At 51.5% G+C, this 25,899-nt stretch overlaps 2 protein-coding genes across 2 annotated transcripts; one reads left to right on the top strand and one right to left on the bottom strand.

Annotated features, from left to right (window-relative positions):
* Window positions 1-240: 240 nt before the first annotated feature.
* Window positions 241-9,991, top strand: TGOLN2 (trans-golgi network protein 2). Its single transcript, XM_047781648.1, has 4 exons — window positions 241-606; window positions 1,101-2,014; window positions 3,657-3,740; window positions 5,673-9,991. The coding sequence occupies exons 1-4, from the start codon at window positions 561-563 to the stop codon at window positions 5,676-5,678; spliced, it is 1,050 nt and encodes a 349-aa protein (XP_047637604.1). The 5' UTR covers window positions 241-560; the 3' UTR covers window positions 5,679-9,991.
* Window positions 9,992-11,815: 1,824 nt separating this feature from the next.
* RETSAT (retinol saturase) lies at window positions 11,816-25,868 on the bottom strand. The gene is made up of 11 exons (XM_047781643.1): window positions 25,567-25,868; window positions 22,857-23,039; window positions 22,128-22,369; window positions 21,280-21,481; window positions 19,951-20,148; window positions 17,658-17,777; window positions 13,511-13,649; window positions 13,192-13,301; window positions 12,941-13,107; window positions 12,362-12,521; window positions 11,816-12,131 (listed from the first exon to the last, which is right to left on the bottom strand). Exons 1-11 carry the CDS (start codon window positions 25,733-25,735, stop codon window positions 11,983-11,985), a joined length of 1,839 nt encoding a protein of 612 aa, XP_047637599.1. The 5' UTR covers window positions 25,736-25,868; the 3' UTR covers window positions 11,816-11,982.
* Window positions 25,869-25,899: the final 31 nt, after the last annotated feature.

Here is a 25,899-nt window from a genome sequence, read left to right as displayed (position 1 = left end):
GCTAGAACTGAGGGGAGCAGGGTCGGGAAGGCTGCCGCTAAAAGGTGACAGGCTAGGTTTCTGTTTCCAGATTCCCACACGTTTGTGTCCTGCAGGAAAAAAAAACTAAAAAACAAAAAAACAAACAAAAAAACACGAGAAAGGCAGAAGGCAGAAATGCGGGCAGAGGATAGGGCCAAGAGGCGCCCGGCCCCCTGCGACGTCACTCCGTGGGGCAGTCCACCCGCCGGGGGAGCTCCTGCTCGTCCGTACTGTCTCGTCAGCAGGAGGGCAAAGAAGGAAAGGGGGAGTGACGGTTTGCTGTGGCTGCTATTAAGCAAAGAAACCAGAAAAAGAGAGAGACGCCTTTAACGGGCGACAGCAGACACGCCACGGAGAAAAGCCGTCACGGAGCTAAGGAAACGGGGCACTCTTGGAGCACCCTGGCCTTTTCCCAAGCCCCGCCCACTGTCTGGGCGGGGCTGCAAGAAACTTGAGCCGGAAGGGACGGAGCGGTAAACACTGAGTCTGCGCGCTCATCTCGCGAGAGCAGTAGAGGGCGGAAGTGCAGTCTGTTCAGGATGAGGTTCCTGGTTGCGTTTGTCTTGCTGAGCGTCGAAGCGGCGGGTAAGACCCCCCCCCCCTTCTAGTAGCCCCTCGTCATCTCACTCTCGCCCCCAGGCCCACCATCCTCACCGGTGGGCAATCTGACCTTACTTTCTCCCTGTCCGGCTGTCATCCTTCCGCTCACCATCACCCCCTCCCCTTTTTGCCCGTTGAACCCATCTAAGGATTCCGTTCTCCCCGCCTGCCTCCCTCTCTCACTTTTTTTTTTTTTGTCTTTAATAGGGCCGCGGGTGCGGCATGCGGAGGTTCCCAGGCTAGAGGTCTAATCAGAGCTGTAGCCGCCGGTCTACGCCACAGTCACAGTCACACTCACAGTCACGGATCCGAGCCGCGTCTGCTACCTACACCACAGCTCCCAGATCCTTAACCCACTGAGCTAGGCCCAGGGGTCGAACCCGCAACCTCATGGTTCCTAGTCCTATTTGTTAACCACTGAGCCAGGACGGGATCTTCCACGCCTGCCTTTCTTTAGTTAGCTCGTTTCTCTCTTTCAGACCCCGTGCCGTCCAGTTCTGTGCCAGCCTCCACAATACCCACTCTGAGGGTAAGTCAGTCTACTGGAGACTCCAAGCTCTTAACCGCGGAACTGCCTTCTCGGTCAGACAATGTAGACAGATCCATTCCGAAACAAAACACCGGGGAAGTCAGCCCTGACAAGTCGAAACTGGAGCCAAACACCACGAATGACGGCCCTCACAAATCGAAATCTCAAGAGCATATCACGAATGTCGACCATAACAACAACACAAATGTTGACCTTGGCAAGTCGAAAACGGAGCCGCACTCCACGAATGACAGCTCTGACAGAGCGACATCTGAGGACCCTGCTGCGGATGGCAACCCTGACAAGTTGGAACTGAAGCAGGACATCACGAATAATGGCTCTGGCAAGGGGAAATCTGGGGAGCATACTGCTGCAATTGAGGACCCTAGCAAACTGGAACTGGAGCAGCTTTCTTCCAAAGACCACTCCGGCAATCCAATCTCCAACCCCTCTTCTGATAACAAGGAGCCTGCTGTAAATCCATCAGCTGACAAAGCTCTGCAGTCTCCTAGAACTAAACCTGTGGAAAAAGGATTACTGGATTTGGACTCCTCTTCTCCCCAGCAGGAGGGAGAAGGTAAGTCTTTAGAGCCAGCTGAAGATGTGGAGCCCAAGGAGACTGAAGAAGGGGATACAAAGCCTGAAGAGGATATACCACCCAAAGAAGAGAAAGAAATGCCTGGCCCTGCCTCGAGTGAGAACCGTGAAGGGGCACTTTCGAAACCCTTGGGTAAGGAGAAGGATGACGTTTATAAGGATAATCTTGGAAATGCCAGTGCAGAGAGCAGCCACTTCTTTGCATATCTGGTGACGGCAGCCATTCTCGTCGCTGTCCTCTATATTGCCTACCACAATAAACGGAAGGTAAGTCCTGAGTTGCCTTAAGAAGAGAAGTGGGATGGGATTTCCTCCACCCTGAAAGCGTGGTGCGTGAGTTTTCCATCACTCGTCTGCCTGTAAGCACTGGGAATTTAAAAACAAACTTCAGGAGTTCCCCTTATGGCTCAGCGGTAACAAACCTGACTGGTGTCCATGAGGATGTGTGTTCGATCCTTGGCCTCACTCGGTTAAGGATCCATTGTTGCTGTGAGCTGTGATGTAGGTCACAGACACGGTGCAGATCTGGTGTTGCTGTGGCTGGGGTGTAGACTGGCAGCTGCAGCTCTGACTCGATCCCTAACCTGTAAACTTCCATATGCCACCTGTGTGGTCCTAAAAGAAAAAGATGAAAAAACAAAAACAAAACTTCAGTTTTCTCAGATCCTGCTGGGGTGCTTTGCTCTTCTTTTAGAAATCGTTTGTTTTCAGCGCTGTTTCCTGAGTACCTGCTACTGTTGCATCAGGTGCCCAGTTTGGAACGTTATTGTGACCTGACCCGAATTAGGGTCTCATCCCAGACTTCCATCCTTTGCAACTTGAGGGGACCTGGGTACCTGACAGTTCATAAAGTAATTCGAGCACTCGTCTTCCTGTTTCCACTCTCAAAAAGACAGTGCTTCCTGTCTTTTCATTATTTCTAGCTTCCTTTCCCAAGCTTTCATCTTCAAGGGTTGCCTAGTCTTCAGCACCAACAGCAGAGTGCCCAGGGACTCTCTTCTGTGGTCATTTGAGTTTCTGATTAGAAGAAAGGCCAGAGATTGCCTGAATGCACGCGTCTTCTGCTTTGGCAGCATTTGTTCTGTTGCTTAGTAACCACTAACAACAAAATGATTGCATTTCTTATGAGTCCTAAGAATTTATTTTTCTTAGGCAGGGTTAAAATTGAAGGGTTCAGTTTATGATAGCCATCCTGTTGTGGCTCTGTGGATTAAGAATCCAACCAGTATTCACGAGGATTTGGGTTCAATCCCCGGCCTTGCTCATTGGGTTGAAGTATCCTGAGTTGCTGTGGCTGTGGTGTAGGCAGGCAGTTGTTGCTCCAATTTGACCCCCCAGCCTGGGAACTGCATATGCCGCAGTTGTGGCCCTTAAAAAAAAAAAAGCTCTTGTGATAGCTGTAAAGCCTCGGGTAGTGAGAAATGAGGGAAGACATTTGGTAAAAAAAGTGTTCCTTATTCTCCGTTTAAGTGTTCATCATGGAGAGTAACCTTAGGTGTGAAATGAGAGTGGTAAGGTAAAGATGAAGTCGGGGGGGGGGGGGAGGGGGGGCAAAAGAGCACCTTTGCAGATAAGAAATAGTTATTGCTTATCATTTAGAAAAGAAGGGGGGTGGCTTAGCCCAGAGGAGGCCAAGTTGGGGAGGGGCTGGCAGTTCTTTTCCCTGAGTGCTCTTGAGTAAATCATGTACACTCCACGAGCTAAAGCCCAGAACAGCCCTCCTGCATCTGTCATTTCCTGTTTAGCAGTAGAAGGGATTCTGATGCAACTGGGCCCTCTCCTCCTTCTAATTGTTCACAGGGCCTTTCTGTGGATGTTCTGCTCTTTCTACTGTTAGGGTCATTAACAAACGGGCCACTGATTTCATTAGCGAGTGACTTGTTAATCACTTTCTTTTTCCTTTCCTCAGATTATTGCTTTCGTCCTGGAAGGAAAAAGATCCAAAGTCACACGGCGGCCAAAGGCCAGTGACTACCAGCGTTTGGACCAGAAGGTAAGGAAGAAAGGAAGGGCAATGCTGTCCCAGCACTGGGTTTGGCTTTGGCTTGGCTGATTCTGGGGGCCCTGTGGCCCTTGCCCTTTTCAGACCGCGGCGTCCAGACATCCACGTTAGCACATCTGCAACGTTAGAGCTGAAGAGACCCTTCAGACCTCTGCGACAGCTTCTTCCCTAGACAGATGAGGAAGCTCAGGCCCAGAAACATTGTGATCCCCCCTGCTACCCGCTTAAGTTCCTAAGTTCGAGGCAGAAGTTAAGACCTGAGGGCAACTCCCTAGGCTCCGGCCTGTTCTTTTTACATTCCACCAGCACTTCGCAAATTTTAAGAGGCATGTGACTCACCCTAAGAATTGTGATTAAAAGCACAGTTTGGGTAGTTCTTGTTGTGGCTCAGTGGATTCAGAACCTGACTAGTATCTATGAGGATACAGGTTTGATCCCTGGTGTCGATCAGTGGGTGAAGGATCTGGAGTTGCTGTGAGCTATGGCATAGGTTAAAGATGTGGCTCGGATCTGGTGCGGCTGTGGCTGTGGCAGAGGCCAGCAGCTGCAGCTCCAATTCAACCCCTAGCCTGGGACCTTTCATATGCTATGGGTTTGGCCCTAAAATGAAAAAGAAAAAAGAAAAGAAAAGTGTGGTCTGTATGGGCTGAGTCTATGCTTCTGCATTTCCAGGGCGTTCCCAGGTGACACCACATGCCCAGGAAACTGCTCTTTGGGTCTTAAAACACTAGACTACACTCCCTGAAAGCAAACAAATCCAGAAATAGAGAATCTGGAAGCTTCCTGCAAATAGACTTCCTGAGTGCGGCCAACCCAGGCCTCTGCCAGAAAGCAAAGTCCTCCTTCCACCCCAGTGGCAACCTACATGAGCAGGGACAAGGCTTCCACAGCCTTGCTGCTGGCACTCACTCTTTCTCCCTCTGTGCAGCAGCAGTTAGGGCATTGGTGCCTGATTCTGGGTTAAGAGTTGGGTTCACACTACAGCTCATACCAGCTGCAGAAGAAGCCACTCACTCAGAACCTCTATTAGCTAGCCCAGTAGGTCAGCCTCACACTATAAACTTGGCCAAGTACCTTCCCTTACAATTGACTCTAAGGATTTTTTTTCCCCTTTGTTATAATTTTTTTTCCCCAATTAAAAAAAAAAAAAGGTCCATGTAAACAATTCAAAACAATAGAAAATGGTACAAAATAGATGCCAAGATTCCCATATGCCTTTCACCAAGTACGTATCTTTCTAGGGGATGTTTTCTTTCAAGCTGACCTGTGAAATAGTTTTAAGTGCTTTTATTTTACCAATTGACGTTTGTATAGTAGAGAGTCAGTTTGTCTTTTTATTTTTTTTATTTTTTTTTTTATTTTTAGGGCCGCATCTGCACGGCATATGGAGGTCCCAGGCTAGGGGTCTAATCGGAGCTACAGCTGCCAGCCTACACCAGATCCGAGCTGCGTCTGCAGCCTACACTGCAGCTCACGGCAACACCAGATCCATAACCCACTGAGCAAGGCCAGAGATTGAATCTGCAACCTCGTGGTTCCTAGTCAGATGCTTTTCCACTGCACCACAGTGGGAATTCTGAGGGTCAGTTTGTCTTAATTCTGAATTTTTCCCCCTGAACTCCAACTCCTATAAGGTCTTTTTTTTTTTCCTCCCAAGATCAGAGTAGTGGAGTTCCCACTGTGGCACAGTGGGATTGGCGTTATCTCTGTAGCACTGGGGTGCAGGTTCAGTCCCAGGCCCAGCGCAGAGGTTTAAGGATCTGGCATTGCTGCAGCTGCAGGTCGGATCTGATCCCTGGCCTGGGAACTCGATAATGCTGCAGGGCAGCCAAAAAAGAAAAACAAAAAAAAATCATAGCAGTAGGGTACAGCCCTCTGGAGAAAGATGAACGTTACCAATGGATTGTGTTGCTCTCGTTTCAGATTTGAATTTTCTGTTCTTGAGAACCATGTCCTCCCTGCTGATTTGTTTCTAAGTCAAGAAAAATGAAGAGAAAAATACTGTGACCTAAGAGAGACCCCCTGCTCTCGGGTTTGGTGGCGAGTCTGGCAGAGGCAGGGGGGGATTGCTTTGATTTTTGCACCTGCACTTTGGTGACCTTGTCCTCCTGTGTTCCTGTTATTTATGCTGGTGTCTTCCAGCCTGTCCCCCTCTGAGTGTGAGTAGAGGAGCATGTGGGTACCCAGCTGTGACCAAAGGAAGACCGCAGCCCTCAGCAGGTGCTCGCTGCTCACTGCCCTCTGTGGGACCTTGGCCTTGTGGTAAAGTTTTCCCTTGAAAACTCTCGCACTCGCCCCTGTTTACCTTCACAGACCTAGGCGACTACAGCAGGCTGAGGTGCGTCTCCCAGAGCCTCTCCCTTTGGGGGGATGCGCCCCACAGAAGATGGAGAAGGTGGGGAATGCTGATGGGTGAAGGGCTCCTTTGAGCACACGATTCTCTTCAAAGGCTTTGATAGCAAACCAAAATAGCAGCAAGAAAACGTGCTTTATCGCCAGCGAGCTCAGCCTGCCCAGCACAAGCTCTTCACATTCTTCTGACATTTTCATGTCACCTAGGACTAAGCCACCCTACTTCCATTTGGTCAGTCTGGGCAGAAAACCATACTTGGGGATTCTGGGAGGAAAGCCTTAAAGCCCCGGTTCCCATCACAGGTTTTTTTTAAAAATAGCAGTTAACCATGATTGAAACACTATGTTCACCCTACTCACTATTGTTAGGAGAACTTTTTGAAATAGGGTGAGTTCATGTTTTGGGCAAGAAAGCACGTGGTTCAGTTTGGCTTTGGTCAGCAGTTTTTCTCAAAGGGTTGTTATGAAACAGGTTTCCTGCAAACTGTTTTGCCTTTGTTGCCTAAAATCGACTTATATTTACAGACTGACTGTCCTCCCTCTTTTACCTAAATCTAGTTAATGGTCCTCTTATCTGGTACAAAATGCCAAGGCTGGAATTCCCACTGTGGTGCAGTGGGTTAATGATCCAGCATGTCTCTGCAGAAATGCGGGTTTATTCCCCAGCCCAGCCCAGCCCAATGGATGAAGGATCTGGTATTGCTGAAGCTGTGGTGTAGGTCGAAGCTCTAGCTCAGATTAGATCCCTGGCCCTGGAACTTCCACATGCCATGGGAGTCGTTAAAAAATAAAAATAAAATCCAAGGCTAATTAGTAAACATCCTTCTTCTATCCCACATCTGGGGTTATTAAAATTTAAGGAATTCAGAGCGTTCCCTGGGGTTTGGGCTGTTTCAAGCTTTATTTAAACCTGTTCTAGTTGTGCCACCCTATTATAGAGAGCCTAAAGAGAGTTGTTTCTGCAAAGAAAAAACCAAAATAGGAGTTCCCCAGTGGCCTAGCGGTTAAGGATCCAGCATTGTCACTGCTGTGGCTCAGGTCACTGCTGTGGTACAGGTTCAGTCCTTGCATTGGGAACTTCTGCAGGCCACGGGCACAACCAGCAAAGGCTGAAGTAGAATGTTTCATCTCAGAGAAGTGCACGGATTGTGCAAAGCGAGGAACAGGGTGAGTTCTGGGCTGTTGAAAAGTCTGGTGGAAGAAGGGGCTATCCTGATTTGTCATGGTATCTTCCAGCTCACTTAAAACAGCCCTTGACTTTGCATTGCAATTTCGCTCTCTGCAGGTAGCATTTGTGCAGGTGAGGACTGAATACCCTTGGCTGCGGTGGTTTTACTCCCTGCTGTCTCCCGTTTCCCTGCCTTTCTTCCTCCCTCTGATGTCCTCTCCTTCTGCCTGTCTCCGCCAGCCCCTTTCCTTCCACCTTTGCGCAGGCCCAGATTCCCCTGCTCCCCTCCATCCTGTTTGTTCGTTTTGCTGTTCAGCTTCCCCCAGAAGTCTCGCTTCTGCTCCCTTGCCACTCATCCTCCTCATCACTTCTACGGACTCACTTTGATCCCCGTCTTCCTGTGAATGATGTTTGGTGAGCTTCAAATCACCAAATCCAGTGGCTTGGGCTCAAAGCTTAGTCTTGTCCTTGACAGAACTGGACCCTTAGGCCATCTGCATTGAACTTCCCCTCCTGGCTCCTGAGACCGCCTTTGCCTTATCCTGTGCTCGAAGGGCTGTGGTCAGAAACTCCTTTCTCTCCTCAGAAACTCATCCATTCCTCATCCTCTGAATGAGTGGCACCCAAGTGTTTATCCTCGGCCTAGTTCCAGAGAGCCCCAACCTGTGTGCTCGATGTGTCAGCTTGGTCACCCTGTTGTCACTGAACCTGAATTTCTCCCTTCTGCCCATTAAACTGCCCCTCTCCACAGCCCACCTTCTTTAATCATCTCGACTCCAGACTACAGACCTTTGCCATTTTGATCTCTTGTCACAAAAGTCCTATCCATCTTTTAGAAGCTGTCTCCAGCTACAGTCTTTCTTTCTGTTGTCCTTGCTTCCCTGCCCCCCACCCCCACCCATTTCATTTCTCTCCTGGAATTTTTTTCCCCCCAGGAGCTACCTTAATTGGTCTCCTGCCCATCTTTTGTGTGTGTAGAGACTAGAGCGATCTTTCCAAGGGACATGTGATCTGAAGTGTCTCAGGCTTCGAGAATCAAGCTCGTGCACCATGGTATTCAGGGCTCCTCAGGCTGGCACTGCCCTGCCTGCCTTTCCCTGCATCCTCTCCAGGCCCAAGGCCCCTCTCGGCAGGTGCCCATTTGGGCCCCTAAGCCTTTTCATCCTTGCTGCATCCTCCAGCCAGCCCCTGGCTTTCTGCGGCTCTCCTGTTAGGGTGCTCCCCCCTTCTCTTCTTTCCATGGCTCCTTCAGGGCCCAGCTCACATTTTGCTGTGCACCTTCCTGACTACCCCCCCCACCCCGACTTTCCACTTTACTCTGCTTTAGTAGCGCCTGAGAACACCACTACAAATTTTGGAACTTTGGCAAAAAGGGCAGTTGGCTGTTGGTATCTGATGTCTCTGTTCTCCCCAAGAAAAGTAAGCTCCTTGCAGGAGCACCCATGGCACCATCTACGTGTCTGCCTCACACGGGACGCTCCCCGGTCACTTGAGGAGTCCGGTTTCTTCTTGCAAAGGAGAGCATGTTCTTTGTTCAGGACATCGGGCTTTGACTTCACTTAGGTCTCACGCAGCTTTCTGGCTACTGGTGGCTGTCCCTTATTGATGGATTTTGCTAGTAAAGAGGACAGCAGAAAGGAAGCGTGGCCCCAGGCACCAAGAGAGTTAGCAGCAAGGGGACATTTAAGAAGTGTTGTGGAGCCCACAGAGCTTCACTTTTTGAGACTCAGAGAAGTAGCGTTTCTTGTGTAAAGGGAGTACAGTAGAATTTAAGTTGCACGTTAGAAGTTGCACTGAAAATCTCCCACCCCAAAGGAAAGTTGTTTTCTGGGTAGCTGGCTTTTGGATAGACTCTTTGAAGCATGTTTTCTCAGAGATTGTGGAGATGAGGGTATCCTCGGGGACGGGGGGATCTGCCCCCCTATGGGTAGGGGTGGGGTGGGCATGAGAGGCACCCCATCCCGACCTTCATTTGCCTCCTGTCCAGCCCCAAGCTTTTGGCTGAAGAGTGGTTTTTGTTTGGAGGAATCTGTGCTTCAGTCACGGGTGTTAACAGGGGACCTTGTTTGCCTGCTTCAGACTCCTGAGTAGAATGATTCAGAGAGTCCACCTGGGGGAGTGGAAGGCCAGCCATATATATATATATATATATATATATATATATATATATATATATATATGCTGGCATTTCTTTTCCCATGATGGCTTTTAATGACATGTTTGGTGACAGAACTCTAAACCTCTGAAATTCCCCTGATTGGGAATTCCCATTTTCTTCTCCCACTTCACCTCATTTAATTCAAAAGCCCACCCCTTGTTTTTGCCTGGTCACTTGATAGGTAATGCTGCACACGTGACGAATGCCAGCCCGCCCCGCACATGCTTGGCATCATTAGAACAGGATGAGAGGGGGCTGCCCCCCCAGACCCTGTAGTTCTGTTGGCCCTCGTCTGAAAGCTCTGGCTGAGAGGGTTGTGTTTGGCATCGCCTCCGCTTAAGCAAGAATCCTGGGAAGAGATTTCCACATTTAATTTAACTGTGTACATCCAGAACCAAGGCTGAATCACAGGTCATGTGTGAATTTCCTAAATATCCCAACCTAGAACCTCCTCATAAAGGCACCGGGTCTGAGCTGTAGGGTGTTTCAAGCCAGTTTCCTCACACTCTTTGAGATTCCTTTGATGCAGACGTCTAATGTGTTAAATAAATGGTGGATTGTTGATATTGCTCCTCTTTTTTGTTTACCCAGTTAGAATGCCACTGGTTTGCACTGTTTTATAGTTCCGGCTTGTAACTTAATTTTATTTCTTTAAAGCTTATTTGGTCTAATGAGTACTTTTTAGCATACACTGTTTTATTGAGCTTCTGTGAATGCCATCACAATGTAGTTTTGTACCTCTGCACAGAAACCAAAATAAATTTTAAATATTGAAGCTGTAAAATCTTTAAATTCCATTTTTTTTTTTTTTTGTTTTTAAGAAGTACAGTTGAGATACACTATTAGTTTCAGGTTACAATATAGTGCTTCGACATTTGTATGCATTACACATAGATCACACGCAGTCTAGTCCCATCTGTCCTCATACAAAGCTGTGACAGTATTGATTATACCTCCTAACCCCTCTTATTATTGTTTATTAGTACAGAATAAAAATTGAAATAAGGCCTAACAGAATCTCTACGGCATATGGAGATTCCCAGGCTAGGGATCTAATCGGAGCCGTAGCCACTGGCCTACGCCACAGCCACAGCCACGGGGGATCCGAGCCGATCTGAGCCGCGTCTGCGACCTACACCACAGCTCATGGCAACGCTGGACCCTTAACCCGCTGAGCAAGGCCAGGGATCGAACCCGCAACCTCATGGTTCCTAGTCGGATTCAGTATCCACTGTGCCATGAGGGGAACTCCAGAAGGTCACTTTTTTTGAAACTTTAGCTTTCACTCTCCTTCCCACCTGATCCCAATGTAGGCACCAATACGCTGGAAAGGCTATTCCCCGGCTTTGCACATGTTCTGTAGCTCTCTGTGTTCTGATCCCGACAGACTTCCAATCCTGCCCCTCCTCCCCACCAGGCAGCCTGTGGTCCAGGTCTGGGAGGTAGCTGGGCCGTCTGTCATCACACAGGGTACCTCAGCCCTTGTCCTCTGCTATACCCTCGGCTGGAATGTGCTTCTGCCTGCCTCACCCAACTACTTTTCATCTTTTTGCCCCGCCCTGCCCCGCGCTGTATCTGGCAAGACAAGCCACAAGGCTCAGGCCCTGGGCTCTGGGAGGGTTATCTGGGTGCCAGCATGGTGAAGACCCAGTGTCACCCTGATGGTAAGGAAGACCAGCCAAGGGCTCGGCTGTGTAGGAATTGGATCTTCTAACACACCTTGCTCCCGCCTGCGTCCTGTCAACCCCCAGTTCCCACGCCCATGTGGAGCCTATAAGAGCATTTCCCCAACCTCTGAAAGGGCCGCTGAAACCAGAAAGATGGGCTCTGGAGACTCTGAACCTATGGAACTACAATTGAAACCATGCTCATCATGCACCCTCTCCCCCAACATATGGAAGTCCTGCAGCGCTGCACTAGACTGCTTGGGAGAAGCCCCCAGCCAGTGGGACCAGCCTGCTTCAGCTGACCCACACTCTGGAGGGTTCTAGCCACCTGACCAAAAGTATATTCGGTTTGACCGCTCAGAGTTAGTGGGTGTGGCTGTGGGACGCAGAGCGCTGCTTGATGAGCCGTGAATGCCACCCAAATCAGTAGCCCACACCCGGCCTCTGGGAGGGACAGCGTGTTACAAGGTGTGAGGAAGATAATCTCACCTACCCAGCTGTTAAGAGCTTCAGTGTTAGAACCTCAGGAGCTCTCTGTGATGCAATGGGATCAGCAGCACCTTGGGAACGCTTGGACATAGGTTCAATACCCAGCCTGGCATAGTGGGTTAGGGATCTGCATTGCTGCATCCGTGGCTTAGTTTGCAGCTGCAGCTCTGATCTGACCTCTGAACCAGGAGTTCCATAGGCTGCAGGGCAGCCAGGAAAAAAACAAAAAAAGTTTTAGAACCGTGACCTTTGCTAGACTTTCATGTCATGCCTCCATTCAGAAATCAGAAACAAATCAGAATCTTTGCATGATCAAGGAACTAAGGCAGAAAAGCTCGGGAAGGTCAGGGGTCTGTGCCCTAGCACGGGCCAAATTCCCCTGACTCCTCCCTGACCAGACTAATTCTTCTTCTTATTCTTCTTCTGTGCCTGGATCTTCGAGCCCAGCTTCCAGAGATCTGAGTACAAGTTCCGCTTCAGGATGGCACCGCTGCACAGCAGGGCCCCCTGCAGGGCTCCCATCAACCCACAGGTGAAGATATCCTGGCCTAGGAGACAAGGGCAGAGGCCCGTGAGCACGGCCCCCACCCCACAAACAGACAAGGACAAGGGCTCCTGGGTTCATCTCCCTGTGCTGGGGCCACCCAGTGATGGCTTCAGACCAGGACCGGGGTCCATGGCTGCCGAGGGAGCCCAGCTCAGGGTGTGGGGGATGGCAGGGACAGCAGGGTCTGGGAACAGGAATGGAGGACTTTGGGTCTCGGGGCAGTCAGGGTACCTGTCAGGTAGAGGTTGGGGATGGGGCTCTGGGCCCTCATGGAGGCCATCACATGAGGGTGCAGGCGGCTCAAGTCATGGTCAGCTCCGTAGCAGGCACCCCGGGGAGCCGCCAGGTAGAACTGAGTGGTCAGCGGGGACCCTCCAGTCACACTGTCCACCTGAGGAAAAAAGGGCAGCCAAGGGAGTTCCCCTCGTGGCTCAGTAGTAATGAACCTGACTGGTATCCATGAGGCTGTGGGTTCAATCCCTAGCCTTGCTCAGGGGGTTAAGGATCCAGCATTGCCATGAGCTGTGGTGTAGGTCACAGATGTGGCTTGGGTCTGGCATAGTTGTGACTGTGGTAGAGGCCGGCAGCTGCAGCTCTGATTCGACCCCTAGCCTGGGAACCTCCATAAGAGGCAGCCACGTGGGCAAAATGGGACCTCGTGAGACCGCTCCATCCCCCACCCTGCCTCTCCCCTTCCATGCCCCTGAATGACCTGCCTGCCTATCCCTCCCTAAAGCTCAGTCATCCCGGCCTCATTCCCTGGTCCCAGAGAAAGGAGAGAGGCACCACCCGCTGGGTCTGCTTCCCTACCTTCCCCTCCAGCTGTGGAAACAGCTTCAGGACGACTGACAGAGAGGCTTCAACGAAGGAGCTTTTGAGGGTCTCATAGTCGCTGCTCCGCTTTCCCTTGGGCTCGTCCCGCCACTCTTCGAACCACTCATAGGAGGTGGGCACCAGCACGATCAGGGTGGAGCGGTCTGGGGATGCGGACAGACAGGAGCCGCGTCACTATTGCGGCCCCGCCCACGCCCCTCCCTCCCCGAGGGAACCTCAAGCCCCACCTGGGAACCGGTCCTGCCAAGTCGGGTCCTTGCTGGACGGAGAAGCGATGAAGAGCAGGGGCATGTGGGCTGCAGCCTTGTCCCTGGCCTGGGAGAGGTAGTGCTCCATCCTGCAGTGGGGAGGGGCTGTCAGTCCCGGCCTCGTTCCTCGAGGCCACCAGCACCTCCTCCCCCAGCGCAGTTCACCCGCAGGGACTCCCAAAGGGATGAAGCCAAGGCACAGCCTAGGTGGGAAGGAAATGCTTGCCCACCTCCTCCCACCCTGTATCCCTCTGCTTCTCCCTCCACTGCCCCCTCCCCGGGCACACCCACGCCTTACGCCTTGTCCATGTCTGTGTCAAAATAGACATAGTAGTTGGTGGACGACAGACCCAGGTCCTTCTTGGTGCCTCGGAGGCAGATGAAGACAGAGAATATGCTCAAGCCCGGCCTTACGGTCTCCAGCTGCCGCTGCACCCCTGCCAGGTGGGAGGGCCATGTGAACCAGAGCGCCTGGCATCACCTGCCCGCCCCATCTACAGACTCAGATATCGATCAGGCAGGGGGCCTGCTCTTCTGTCCTCTGGACAGACTTCTGCTCCAAGGGCCTTGAGGAGCAGCTCCCTGAGCTGGCTCACAGCACCTACAGGATAGTCTCAGGCTCAGAGCCTTCAGTCATTCAATCCTTGATGTCTTTAAGTTCTGCATGATGAATGGGTCCTGCACTATTAAAAACCGCAGCTATGAACACAGGTTTGACATAAGCCTTGGCTACGAGGTTGAAAACAAGCCATCTGATGAATGACTGTGTGGAATCCCTCCTGCACGGGAACATCGGTACCAGGCCTCAAAATGGAGATCAGTGCAGGACAGATGCCAATAGCACCACGGGCACTTGGCATTTGGGGGTTCAGCTGGGGAGGTGGGAAGAACAGTACTGAGGAAGGTGACAGCCACTGTGGGAGCCATCGGATGTCCTCCAGACTGAAGCCACTTGGTGGCTTCAGATGATCCCAGGCCAATTTTCTGGAAATTGCTCCCACCAATCATCCTTTGTTCCTATTCCCAGGACCATTTCCAGGCCCTGCCTGAGGGATAACTCTTCCCTTGGCTGCTCTGCTTAAATCATTTAACAAATAACTGTTGGAGCTCCTGTTGTGGCTCAGCAGGTTAAGAACCCGACTAGTATCCATGAAGATGTGGGTTGGATCAGTGGGTTAGGGATCTGGCGTTGCTGTGGCTGTGGCGTAGGCCGGAGGTTACAGCTCCGATTTGACCCCTAGCCTGGGAACCTCCATATGCCACAGGTGCAGGCCTAAAAAGGGGGCAAAAAAAAACCCCCAATAATTGTTGAGCTAAAATGTGATGGCCCTCTGGGAGGCTGTGGGGACTCTGCAGGGAATCAGATATGATGCCTGTCTACTGCAAAGAGGCTTTCCTGAGAAGCTGGCTATCCTGTTAGAGGCTGCAAAGAACTGAGTGCCATGGGTAGGCTGATCCTAGAATCTATCATCCAGAAAAGGCCACTTGTGAGGGTGAAAGGAGGTGTTGTAACAATTACAGTAGGACAACAGGTGTAAGATGTACAGGTGCTGAGGAGGGGAGGAGGGTGATGGGAGCAGTCACTGTCCTGGAGCCGCAGGGCACATTCCCACCTGGGTCCCATGATGCCGGCAGTCCCTCTCCACGTGGGGCAAGGTGGGCATGGGGCCCAGGAATAAAACCCCCTAGGTCTTCAGAGGGCCCTGAGAACAGCAACCACCTCTGCCCAGCCCCTGCTTCCCCTTCCCGCAGCTAGAAGGAAGGGGTCCAGGAGCCACACACTTGCCAGAAAAATAGAACCTTGGGACCCATATCAGGTACACGGCTATGCCAAGCCCTCCTTCTCCACACCAGCTTCAGCTCCTCTTACTGTGTGTCAAACCCGTCTTCCCCGCCTGAAAAAGTTCCTCTCGAGAGTTCTCTGATGGCTCAGCGGGTTAAGGATCTGGTGTTGTCACTGCTCTAGCTCTGGTTACTGCTGTCGCACAGGTTCGATCCCTGGCCAGGAAAATTCCACATGCTGCAAGCACAGCACCCCCCCCCCCCAAAAAAAAAAAAACCCTGCAAACTTCCTCTCCAAGCCATTTCCAGTAACCTGCAAAGCTCAGCCCTGGAATTTAAGGAAGGCACTCTTTTCTCAAAGGCTCCCTCAAAGGCCTGACCACCCCAACCAGCACTGCCTGTCCCCAAGGCAACAGATATCTGGTTCCCATCGCTAAGAGGGAGACAGAGCTCTGAGAATCTCTACCCCTGAAGAACTGGAAACAAAGAACCCTGGCAGCTGGAGGTCTCTGAGTTAAGCATCATTGCTGTCCCTGCCTGGAATGTTCTCAAACTGGGATTCATCCGACCCCCACCCAAGAGGGACAACTGGTCCTTCAGGCAGGTCAGCGCTGGCACGTGAGACTGTCCCTGGGTCTCAGCTACAGAAAAGCAGTGGAAGCCGTAATCACAGTGAGGAAGGGCAAGTCAGCAGCTACGTCTGTGGCATGGCTGTGTGGAGAGAAGACGGGCCGGGTGTGACACTGGGGCCATCAGAGGACAGCGTCAGGATTCAGAGGCCCTGGGAGAGAGGGAGGCAGGAAGTCCCAAAGGCCACTGAGCAATCTCTGCCTTACCCCATTCAGCTCACCCAGTCAGAGAGGGGAACCCTTTGCTGGCAGTAGATGCCAGCTGGGGCCCAGCCAGGTCAGGCAAAGGACGAGGAGGCTGGCTTGGGAGGTGCATCTGTACCTGAGAGACAAGCACTACTGCCATCCCCTCCCCACAGGGAAATCCAAGGCCCCACTATTCTTTTTTTTTTATTCTTTATTTGTTTGGCCCTCCCTCAGCACATGGAGTTCCGGGGCCAGGGATCAGATCACAGTTGTGACTTACGCTGCACAGTTGTCTCCAGACCTGCTGCAACAGAATCACCTTTCCAATGGCCTGCACCAGCCTTGAGGGACCAGGAACACTTACCCTTGGCTGAACCTGGCTGCATTTTTTTTTTTTAATGATTTTTATTTTTTCCATCATAGCTGGTTGGCAGTGTTCTGTCAATTTTCTACTGTACAGCAAGATGACCCAGTCACACAGACATATATACATTCTTTTTCTCACATTATCCTCCATCATAAGTGACTAGATACTGCGTTTTTTTATTTGGGGTTTTTAAAATTTGTGTTTGTTTGTTTGTTTTTGCCTTTTAATGGCTGCACCTGCAGCATACATAAGTTCCCAGGCAAGGGGATGAATCGGAGCTACAGCTGCCAGCCTGCACCAGAGCCACAGCGGGGAGGGATCCGAGCTGCATCTGCAACCTACACCACAGCTCATGGCAATGCTGGATCCTTATGGAACCTGAGTCCTCATGGATCTTAGTTGGGTTTGTTATCACTGAGCCTCAATGGGAACTCCCAAGACCCACAACAATTATACAAAGTCTTTCTCCATGGCAGCCTCAGTTTCCCTTACCGATAATGTCAGACCAGCCATCCCCACTCAAAATAAGTGAGGGATTCAGGAAAGAAGCAGGATTCATACAGCAACTTTAGCAAGAATACAAGAAATGTTTCTTTAGGACCCAGCCTACCATCATTAAGTATCAGAGAGATGATCTAAGATCTAGGGAAACCAGAAATGGGTAACTGGGACCAGAAACCTGAAAAAGGGGGAGGGAAACGTGGCTAGATTATGGGAGAAAGGGAGTAACTATGCCAAGAATGAAATGATAAGGACCGGGAGTTCCTGTAATGGTGCAGTGGAAATGAATCTGACTAGTATCCATGAGGACGCAGGTTTGATCCCTGGCCTCGCTCCAGTGGGTCAGGTATCTGGCATTGCTGTGGCATCGTGAATAGGAGCTGCAACTCTGATTCTACCCCGAGCCTGGGAACCTCCATAGGCCACAGGTGCGCCCCACCCCCGCCCCAAAAAAGCAAAAAATAAAAATACAATAAAATATATAAAAAAGAAAGACATGATAAAGACCAAAGGGTCTTTGGGGAGGATGTGATATAAAGGAAGTTGTTTCCCAAGCCCTAAACAGAAGCCTGCTGGGAACAAATGTTAGAGAGCGCTGTGCTCACCTTTTCTGCCTAAGGAGCGTCAAAAGGCTCATGGGCGGAGTTCCCCTCGTGGCTCAGTGGTCAGCAAATCCAACTAGGAACCATGAGGTTGCGGGTTCGATCCCTGGCCTCGCTCAGTGGGTTAAGGATCCGGCGTTGCCATGAGCTGTGGTGTAAGTTGCAGATGTGGCTTGGATCCCCTGTTGCTATGGCTATGGTGTAGGCCGGCGGCTACAGCTCCAATTGGACCCCTAGCCTGGGAGCCTCCATATGCCGCAGATGCGGCCCTAGAAAAGGCAAAAAAAAAAAAAAAGGCTCATGGGTGAAGCATGAGCCGGGCTAAGCAAGGGCAGGGCTAGGGCATGTGGAGGAGAGTGACACAGCCCAGTGGTGTACCTGGAAGCGAGCGGGCCTTCTCCGGCAACAAGTGCTCGTAGGTGTTGAAGAGTCCTGCGTCGGAGATCACGACGGGGCAGAAGATGTTCACCAGCTCTTGCCCCTTCTTCACGGCGACACCTGCAGGCACAAGAGCTTGGCTGGGGTTCTCTGTGCTCCAGGAGCACCAGAACCCGGCCCCCCAGACATCTCCCGCATCGACCCAGGAACATGAAGTACTGCCAGCCTGTCCCATCATCCCTACACGAGCTCCCCGGCTCTCCCCACCCTGTGTGGGCTGCAGCCCACCAACATTCTCATTAACCCCGACAAAGCTCATGGGCCAGAGATGGAGTTCCAACACATTCTCTTTAAAATCCTCCAGTGACGGAATTCCTGTTGTGGCTCAGTAGGTTAAGAATCCAGCGAGTGGAGTTCCCGTTGTGGCTCAGTGGTTAACGAACCCAACCCGCAACCATGAGGACGCAAGTTCGATCCCTGGCCTTGCTTAGTGGGTTCAGGATCTGGCATTGCTGTGGCTGTGGTGTGAGCCAGTGGCTCCAGCTCTGATTGGTCCCCAAGCCTGGGAACCTCCATATGCCTCAGGTGTGGCCCTAAAAAGCAAACACACAAAAACAAAACCAAAAAACAATATATTCAGAACTGAATTTAATTGACTGGATAAACCCAATTTGGTTCACAGACCCCTTTCAGCTGGAAGGAGAACTTGCTCAGGAATGTGAGATCAAGTCTCACATTAGTGAGGCCACCCCGCTCTCATCACTGGCAACTTCTCAGTCTCTTTTACAAATGTGTCCTCAGTGATCACTAACGGCCTTTTCTCTCTTGATTTTTAGGCACCCTGGGCCACCCACTCACCACTTCCCCCTGACAGATCCCTCTGGTGAATTCACTGTCACACCAGCCCTACCTTCCCCAGGCTGCTGTCTGCCCCCTCCCCCGATGCCTCTTAGCACCTCCTCTTCTGGGTGGCCTTCCATTAACCAGAGTCCTTTCTTGCATAGACCCTCACCTCTCAGAGTTCATCCATGGTAGGATTCTGACTCTCTGTACAGGTGACAGCAAACACCCGAACTGGCACAAAGAGTCTGGACCCCTCTCTGCCATTGAGACTGAGGGCAGGACATCCTGCTGGCTTTCACTCCGCCCTAGGGAGCACCCAGGTTATGCACCTACTCCGTCAGTCAGTGAGCAAACATTTTCTGGGCTTTATGATGTGCTAAAATCTATAGACATAAAGTTTTTTTTTGTTTTTTTGCCTTTTGTACGGCTACGCCCGCGGCATATAGAAGTTCCCAGACTAGGGGTCTAATCGGAGCTATCACCAACGGCCTACACTACAGCCACAGCACCGCAGGATCCCAGCCGCTTCTTCAACCTACATCACAGCTCACGGCAACACCAGATTCTTAACCCACTGAGCAAGGCCAGGGATCGAAGATACAACCTCATGGCTCCCAGTCAGATTCCTTAACCACTGAGCCATGATGGGAACTCCTATAGACATAAAGATTAAAAAGGTACAGCCAGAGTTCCCGTTGTGGCGCAGCGGTTAACGAATCCAACTAGGAACCATGAGGTTGCGGGTTCAGTCCCTGCCCTTGGTCAGTGGGTTGACGATCCGGCGTTGCCGTGAGCTGTGGTGTAGGTTGCAGACGCGGCTCGGATCCCGCGTTGCTGTGGCTCTGGCGTAGGCTGATGGCTACAGCTCTGATTCGACCCCTAGCCTGGGAACCTCCATATGCCGAGGGAGCAGCCCAAAGAAATAGCAAAAAGAAAAAAAAAAAAAAAAAGAAATAGCAAAAAAAGACCAAAAAAAACCCCCCCCAAAAAACCAAGGTACAGCCCCTGCGTGCAAGGAGGTAACAGATTATTGGATAACAATTTGTATCTAGTGAACAAATGATGAAATACTATTCCCTGGGGACCATGCAAACTTTTATCCTTCCAGGGTCCTTGTGTTTGGGGGGGGGGGGGCACACCCGTGGCATGTGAAAGTTGCTGGGCCAGGGATCAAACCCACACCATAGCAGTGACCTGAGCCACAGCAGTGACAAAATCCGATCCTTAACCCTCTGCGCCACAAGGAAACTCCATGTCCTTTTTACCTCTGGGTCAATCACTACACCCAGGACCCAGTTTGGGGGCAATTCCTGCCCTTAACCACCCCCGCCCCAAAGCAGTTGGCTCTTCTACACCTTCTGCCCTCAGTGCTCTCTTTTCTCTGCATCCAGAGACCCCAAGTCCCTCCCACCCAAGCCCAGGGACTGTGAGGATGACACAAAGCTCTCACCACAGGCTTTCCCAGCTGAGTCCAGCAAGATGCTCTGCACAGGGGCCCTTGTCAGGACGGTGCCCCCAGCCCGCTGAATCACAGGGATGGTGTGGAAGGCAATTTCACTGGTACCCCCTTTCGGATAAAAGGCCCCTTTCAAGTAGTGGTCAACCAGGAGAGCGTGCATGGCAAAGGTGCTGTGGCTGGGGGTCACACCTACAGAAGGAAGGAAGGGATGATGGGGCAGGAGCAGGTGGCACAACCAATCAGAAAGGGATCTGGGAGTTCCCGTCGTGGCTCAGTGGTTAACAAATCCGACTAGGAACCATGAGGTTGCGGGTTTGATCCCTGCCCTTGCTCAGTGGGTTGGGGATCCGGCGTTGCTGTGAGCTGTGGTGTAGGTTGCAGACTCTGCATGGATCCTGCATTGCTGTGGCTGTGGCATGGCTGGCGGCTACACCTCCAATTAGACCCCTAGCCTGGGAACCTCCATATGCCGTGGGAGCAGCCCAAGAAATGGAAAAAAGACCAAAAAAAAAAAAAAAAAGGGATCTGGGGAGTTCCCGTTGTGGCTCAGCGGGTGAAAAACATGACTAGTGTCCATGAGGATGCAGGTTCGATCCCTGGCTTTGCTCAGTGGGTTAAGGATGTGGTGTTGCTGTGAGCCGTGGCGCAGGTCACAGACGCAGCTTGGATCCTGAGTTGCTGTGGCTGTGGTGTAAGCCAGCAGCTGCAGCTCCAGTTGGACCCCTAGCCTGGGAACCTACATATGCTGTGGTTGCTGAGAAAGAGAGAGAGAGAGAGAGAAAGAAAGAAAGGGAGGAAGGGAGGAAGAAAGGGAGGGAGGGAAGGAGGGAAGGAGAAAGAAAGAGAGGAAGGAAAGAAGGAAGGAAGGAAGAGGAGGGAGAGAGAGAGAGAAAGAAAGAAAGGAAGGAGGGAAGGAAGGAAGAGAGAGAGAGAAAGAGAGAGGGATGTGGATTCCCACTGAAAACTCTCAGCCTGAGTCTATGCATCCCAGGATCCACGTGACCCCAGGGCTCAAGGCAGCCGGGGGGGCCTGTTTCCACCCAAACCTGGGGAACCTTACAGGTGTTGGGGCTGGTGGAAATGTCCTCCCTGTAAACTCCATACTGCCAAGACCAGGGAAGACAGTGTGGGTCGGGAAGGAAAATCACGCAGGGCAGGGATGACGGGGATTTTTTTATGAGGGCATCCAGCAGAGAGGCCAACAGACATCTCCTTCCTAAGCTCCGGGGTGCCCGGGGTTGTGCTGCTCTATCTCAGCCAAGTGGGTTCAGGAAGAAAGACAGAGCCAGGAGGGGCCCATGGCCCAAGACCAGTACCCACCATAAGTGGGGAAAATGTAGCTGAGCACAGCCTGGAGCTCCGGAGAGGCTGGCAGCTGCTGCAGGACCTCGGCCAGGCTCTGGGTGGACGCACGGAGGAACGGCGAGAAACGAGTGAGCAGCCCGTACTTGTTGAGGAACTGAGCCAAGGGCAGCGGGAGGATCTTCAACAAGATGGCATGAGAGGCGCGGCTGGACACCATCTGGGAGGGAAATGAGCAGGCAGGAACAGGTCCCATCTCCAGACCTGCAACAGAATCATCTTCCAACAGCCTGCACCAGCCCAAGGGCCCAGCAACACTTACCCCTGGCTGAACTTGGCTGCATTTAGATATTTAAAAAAAAAAAATTTTTTTTGGCCGTGCCCACAGCATGCATAAGTTCCCAGGCCAGGGATCAAACCTGTGCCACAGCAGTGACAATGCCGGATCCTTAACCTGCTTAGCCACCAGGGAACTCCTGAATTTAGATTTTTAAAATGTTGTAGAATTTTTCATTTTACACTCAGATGAGCCTTTCTTTGGCTTTTCTGTTTCCTGCCCGAATTCCTTCAGAAAAATCCCAATCTGGTCTCAGAGGAAGGGAAAAAGGGTAGGTAGTGAAATGACCCCATGGATGCCAACCTGGTCAGGGAGGAGAGCAGGGCACCCCCCAGGGGCCAGAGTGAGAGTGGCAGCTGCTGAGCCCAGGCTCCAAAGACAGAGGGCCCAGTTGGGCACAGAGGCCAGCCTGGGTGGGGATGAGCTCCCAACAGAGATGCTATTCCTCCCTGCTGTCTCCCTCACCGGTCGTTCCACTAGTAAGGTCTTGATGGGACTGAGTAAGGGGTCCTCAGCATGTCCGTGTTACCTTAACCAGCTTTATGTACTTGTCGATGGCAGCTTCTTCCTGGGGAAATTTCTCCTTGAGGCCCTGAACATAGGCCTTCTTCCCAGTGTACATGGGAAACTCCTTTCGGCCATTGGGCCCATCGAGGACCATGATGTCAAAGGGAGAAGACAAGGCGGCCCAGTCCAGTTGCCCCTCGGTGATCTGGTCCAAGATAAATCGGCCAAAGCTGCCCTCCTCCATGCGCCCAATATAATGGATTCCTGTTGGGAAACAAAAAAACAAGGCCTCATGTGGCAGTTCCCTGGTGGTCTAGGGGTTCGGACTAAGTGCTTTCACTGCTGCAGTCTGAGTTCAATCCCTGGTCTGAGCACTGAGATGCTACATCAAGCCACTGCATGCTGTAGCCAAAAACAAAAACAACAAACAACAACAACCACTACAAAATAAGGCATCATGGGGCTAAGGAGATTGAGCCCTGGAAAGGCTCCAACAAGGAAGCAAGGTGAAAGAGGCTGTCCTGCAGGGCCAAGTCCATGCCTAGAGGGGGTACCCAGGCTTTCAGTAGGGAGAGCTGCAGCTGAAACCAAACCCATGCCCAGTTCAGCTCCCAGAGAGTATGGCCGTCAGACAAGGCACATGATCCCCAGGGAGAAAGTGGGGACTCCAGAATCACAGAAATGCCCAGTATCATCCCGCCACGGCTACTCCAAACCTCCTGCTCCCAACCCTCTTCCACAGAAGCCTTACCCGTGTCAAATTCAAGGCCATCCTGTCCAAAGGTATGGCAACAGCCTCCCGCCTTGGTATGTTGTTCCAGCACCAGAACGCGCTTGCCGGCTTTGGCCAGGATCGCAGCTGCAGCCAGGCCCCCAAAGCCACTGCCAATCACCACCACATCCAGCTTCTCTGGCACTCGGCTGACTGAGAAAGCTGCAGCAGAGGGAAGAGGTAGAAGGTGAGCTTCTCAGGCAGGGGCCATGGAAGAGCAAAGACGAAAACTCTAGAGACCTTTGGAATGGAGCTCCCTCACTAAAATACCCAACCATTTTACCCGGGAAGAACTCAGGACCAGCCAGGGAGGTGAAACAAAATGATCTGGTTTGATCTGAACTGACACAACCAAAGCCACTATGTAGCCGGGGATTTTTCCTGCTTTCTGTTCTTTTCTTTCTTTCCTTTTTTTTTTTTTTTTCCTAGGGCCACACCCTCGGTATATGGAGGCTCCCAGGCTAGGGGTCCAGTCGGAGCTGTAGCCACCGGTCTATGCCAGAGCCGCAGCCACGCTGGATCCGAGCTGTGTCTGCAACCTACACCACAGCTCATGGCAATGCCAGATCCTTAACCCACTGAGCGAGGCCAGGGATCAAACCTGCAACCTCATGGTTCCGAGTTGGATTCATTAACCACAGAGCCACGATGGGAACTCCTATTTTTCTCTCTTTTTTTTTTGTTTGCCCCCTCGGCATGCAAAAGTTCTCAGGCCAGGGATTGAACCCCAAGCCACAGCAGTAGTGACAGTGCCGGATCCTTAACCCACTGAGCCACCAGGGAACTCCTTCCCTACTTACAAAGAAAGTAAGAATCCATAAACTACTATAGGAACCAAAAAAGCTGACAGCAAGAGAGGCTGAGAAACCTAAGTGCAGACAGAGAGCGAGCTAGGAAGAAAGGAAACAGGAGGTGGTGGCCAAGAATGCCATGGGGCAGGCTTCTGGCTCAAGGAACAGACCATCCACAAACAGGTTATTGTTGGAAAATACAGGGTCTGCAGGTGGCAGAGGAACAGCCCAGTCATATGATGGTTCTTCCAGATCTGGATGCAGAGGCCTGGGCAGGACAGAACTGCTCTGAAAAATCACAGCACTGCCCCCTCACACTGGGGAAGCCTGGAGACAGGGTTGGAGGAGGCAGCACCCAGGCAAGACAAAATTGGATGGCATGTGGTGCCACATGGGCACTTCGTACACAAGATCGCTCCTGAAGAACTGAGTTTTGGAGTTTTTCAAGCTGCTAGAGAGCTTGGTAAAATTTTAACTTTATAAACGTTCTTAAAAGGATCTATAGGAGTTCCTGTCGTGGCGCAGTGGTTAACGAATCCGACTAGAAACCATGAGGTTGCGGGTTCGGTCCCTGCCCTTGCTCAGTGGGTTAACGATCCGGCGTTGCCGTGAGCTGTGGTGTAGGTTGCAGACGCGGCTCGGATCCCGCGTTGCTGTGGCTCTGGCGTAGGCCGGTGGCTACAGCTCCGATTCAACTCCTAGCCTGGGAACCTCCATATGCCGCGGGAGCAGCCCAAGAAATAGCAACAACAACAATAACAACAAAAACAAAAGACAACAAACAAACAAACAAAAATAAAAGGATCTATAATGAGAAATACACTTCCTATCACACCCCAGGACATATGTTAGTATATAATATAAACACCTGAAATAGAATTTTCATAATATTTGCCAGAACTGCATAGGAGGCATTTTGATATTTTCCATTCTACTGCATTCAGAAATACTAGTCGCAACTCACCAAACTGATTTCATGAGCCACTAAGAGATCAAAATCCGGTTTGAAAAACAGTTGAAACTAGTCATCTTATTTTCTTTATTTTTTTTTAAGCAGCAGAATTCTTTAAGCCCTAGTAGAAACCCTCGAATACTTTTTTTTAATTGTCTTTTGTCTTTAGAGACTGCACCCGAGGTATATGGAGGTTCCCAGGCTAGGGGGTGAATCAGAGCCGCATCTGCAACCTACACCACAACTCAGGGCAATGCCGGGTCCTTAACCCACCGAGCGAGGCCAGGGATTGAACCTGTGTCCTCGCGGATACTAGTTGGGTTCATTAACTGCCAAGCCACAACAGGAACTCCTTTTTTAGCGTGTGTTTGTGTGAAACCCTCAAATACTTTTTGAACATAACAGTGCAGGTCCTCTGATCAAGGGCAGCTCAAAGCCTTAAGGCACCCCGTTGAGCCCTGGTTCATCACATGAGATGGGACCATGCATAGCCAATCAAATCACTTGACGGGCCAAATGCAAGTTCCTATAAAGGTTTCTGGGCCACTCTTCCACGTCCTGGAACTCATGTTGGAAGCTAACTGAAAAAAATTAAGGTCTTCAAGCCAAGTGGGGGAAAAGGTCTTCTCTCTTGTTTAGCCGTGCCTAACCACGGCTATACTAAGTGGCAGGACCTGCATGTGGCTATGCCAAGACTGGTTCGCCGAGGTCAGTGCCCGCGCTTTGAGACCACGATTCCACAAGTCTGCGGGGGGTGAAGGCTCTCGCAGGTGGTGGATATGCACACTAAAGCAGGCGCCTCCACCTGCAACGAAGCCCTCCCCGCACTTAAATCCCGGGAAACTAATGCCGGGGTCGCGCAGCGGCTGGCCCTGCGGAAACAGGAACACTAACCCGCAAGGAAGTGCGGGCGCAGCCTCGGACCCCGGGGATCCCTCCAGCTGACCTTGTTTGAGAACCTTCTTCCTGGCTTCCTTGTCCGTCACGAGGGGTGCGGGTGGCCTCTTAACGTCCTCGGAGAAGGGGTTCGGAGAGCTGCCTGCAAACAGCCACTTGTAAACTTGGCCGAGGACGGCCAGCAGCAGCGCAGCCAGCAGCAGCAGCGACAGCCACATCGCGTCAGCTTCAGGTGTGGGGAACCCGTCTGCTCCGGCTGCGGCCGCGGCTCTGCGCAATTAGCCTGTTGTCCCACAGGGTAGGCGGAAATAGCTTTGGCCGCTGATGCCCCCAGATCTTTTGGCCAGAGACCAAGTCTCCAGCGCAGATTGACCCTCCCCGC

The sequence above is a fragment of the Phacochoerus africanus genome, chromosome 5 (assembly GCF_016906955.1).
Source record: "Phacochoerus africanus isolate WHEZ1 chromosome 5, ROS_Pafr_v1, whole genome shotgun sequence".
Taxonomy (NCBI): domain Eukaryota; kingdom Metazoa; phylum Chordata; class Mammalia; order Artiodactyla; family Suidae; genus Phacochoerus; species Phacochoerus africanus.
The sequence above is the reverse complement of the archived record's forward strand: the minus strand, read 5'-3'. Positions and strand labels throughout refer to the sequence as shown.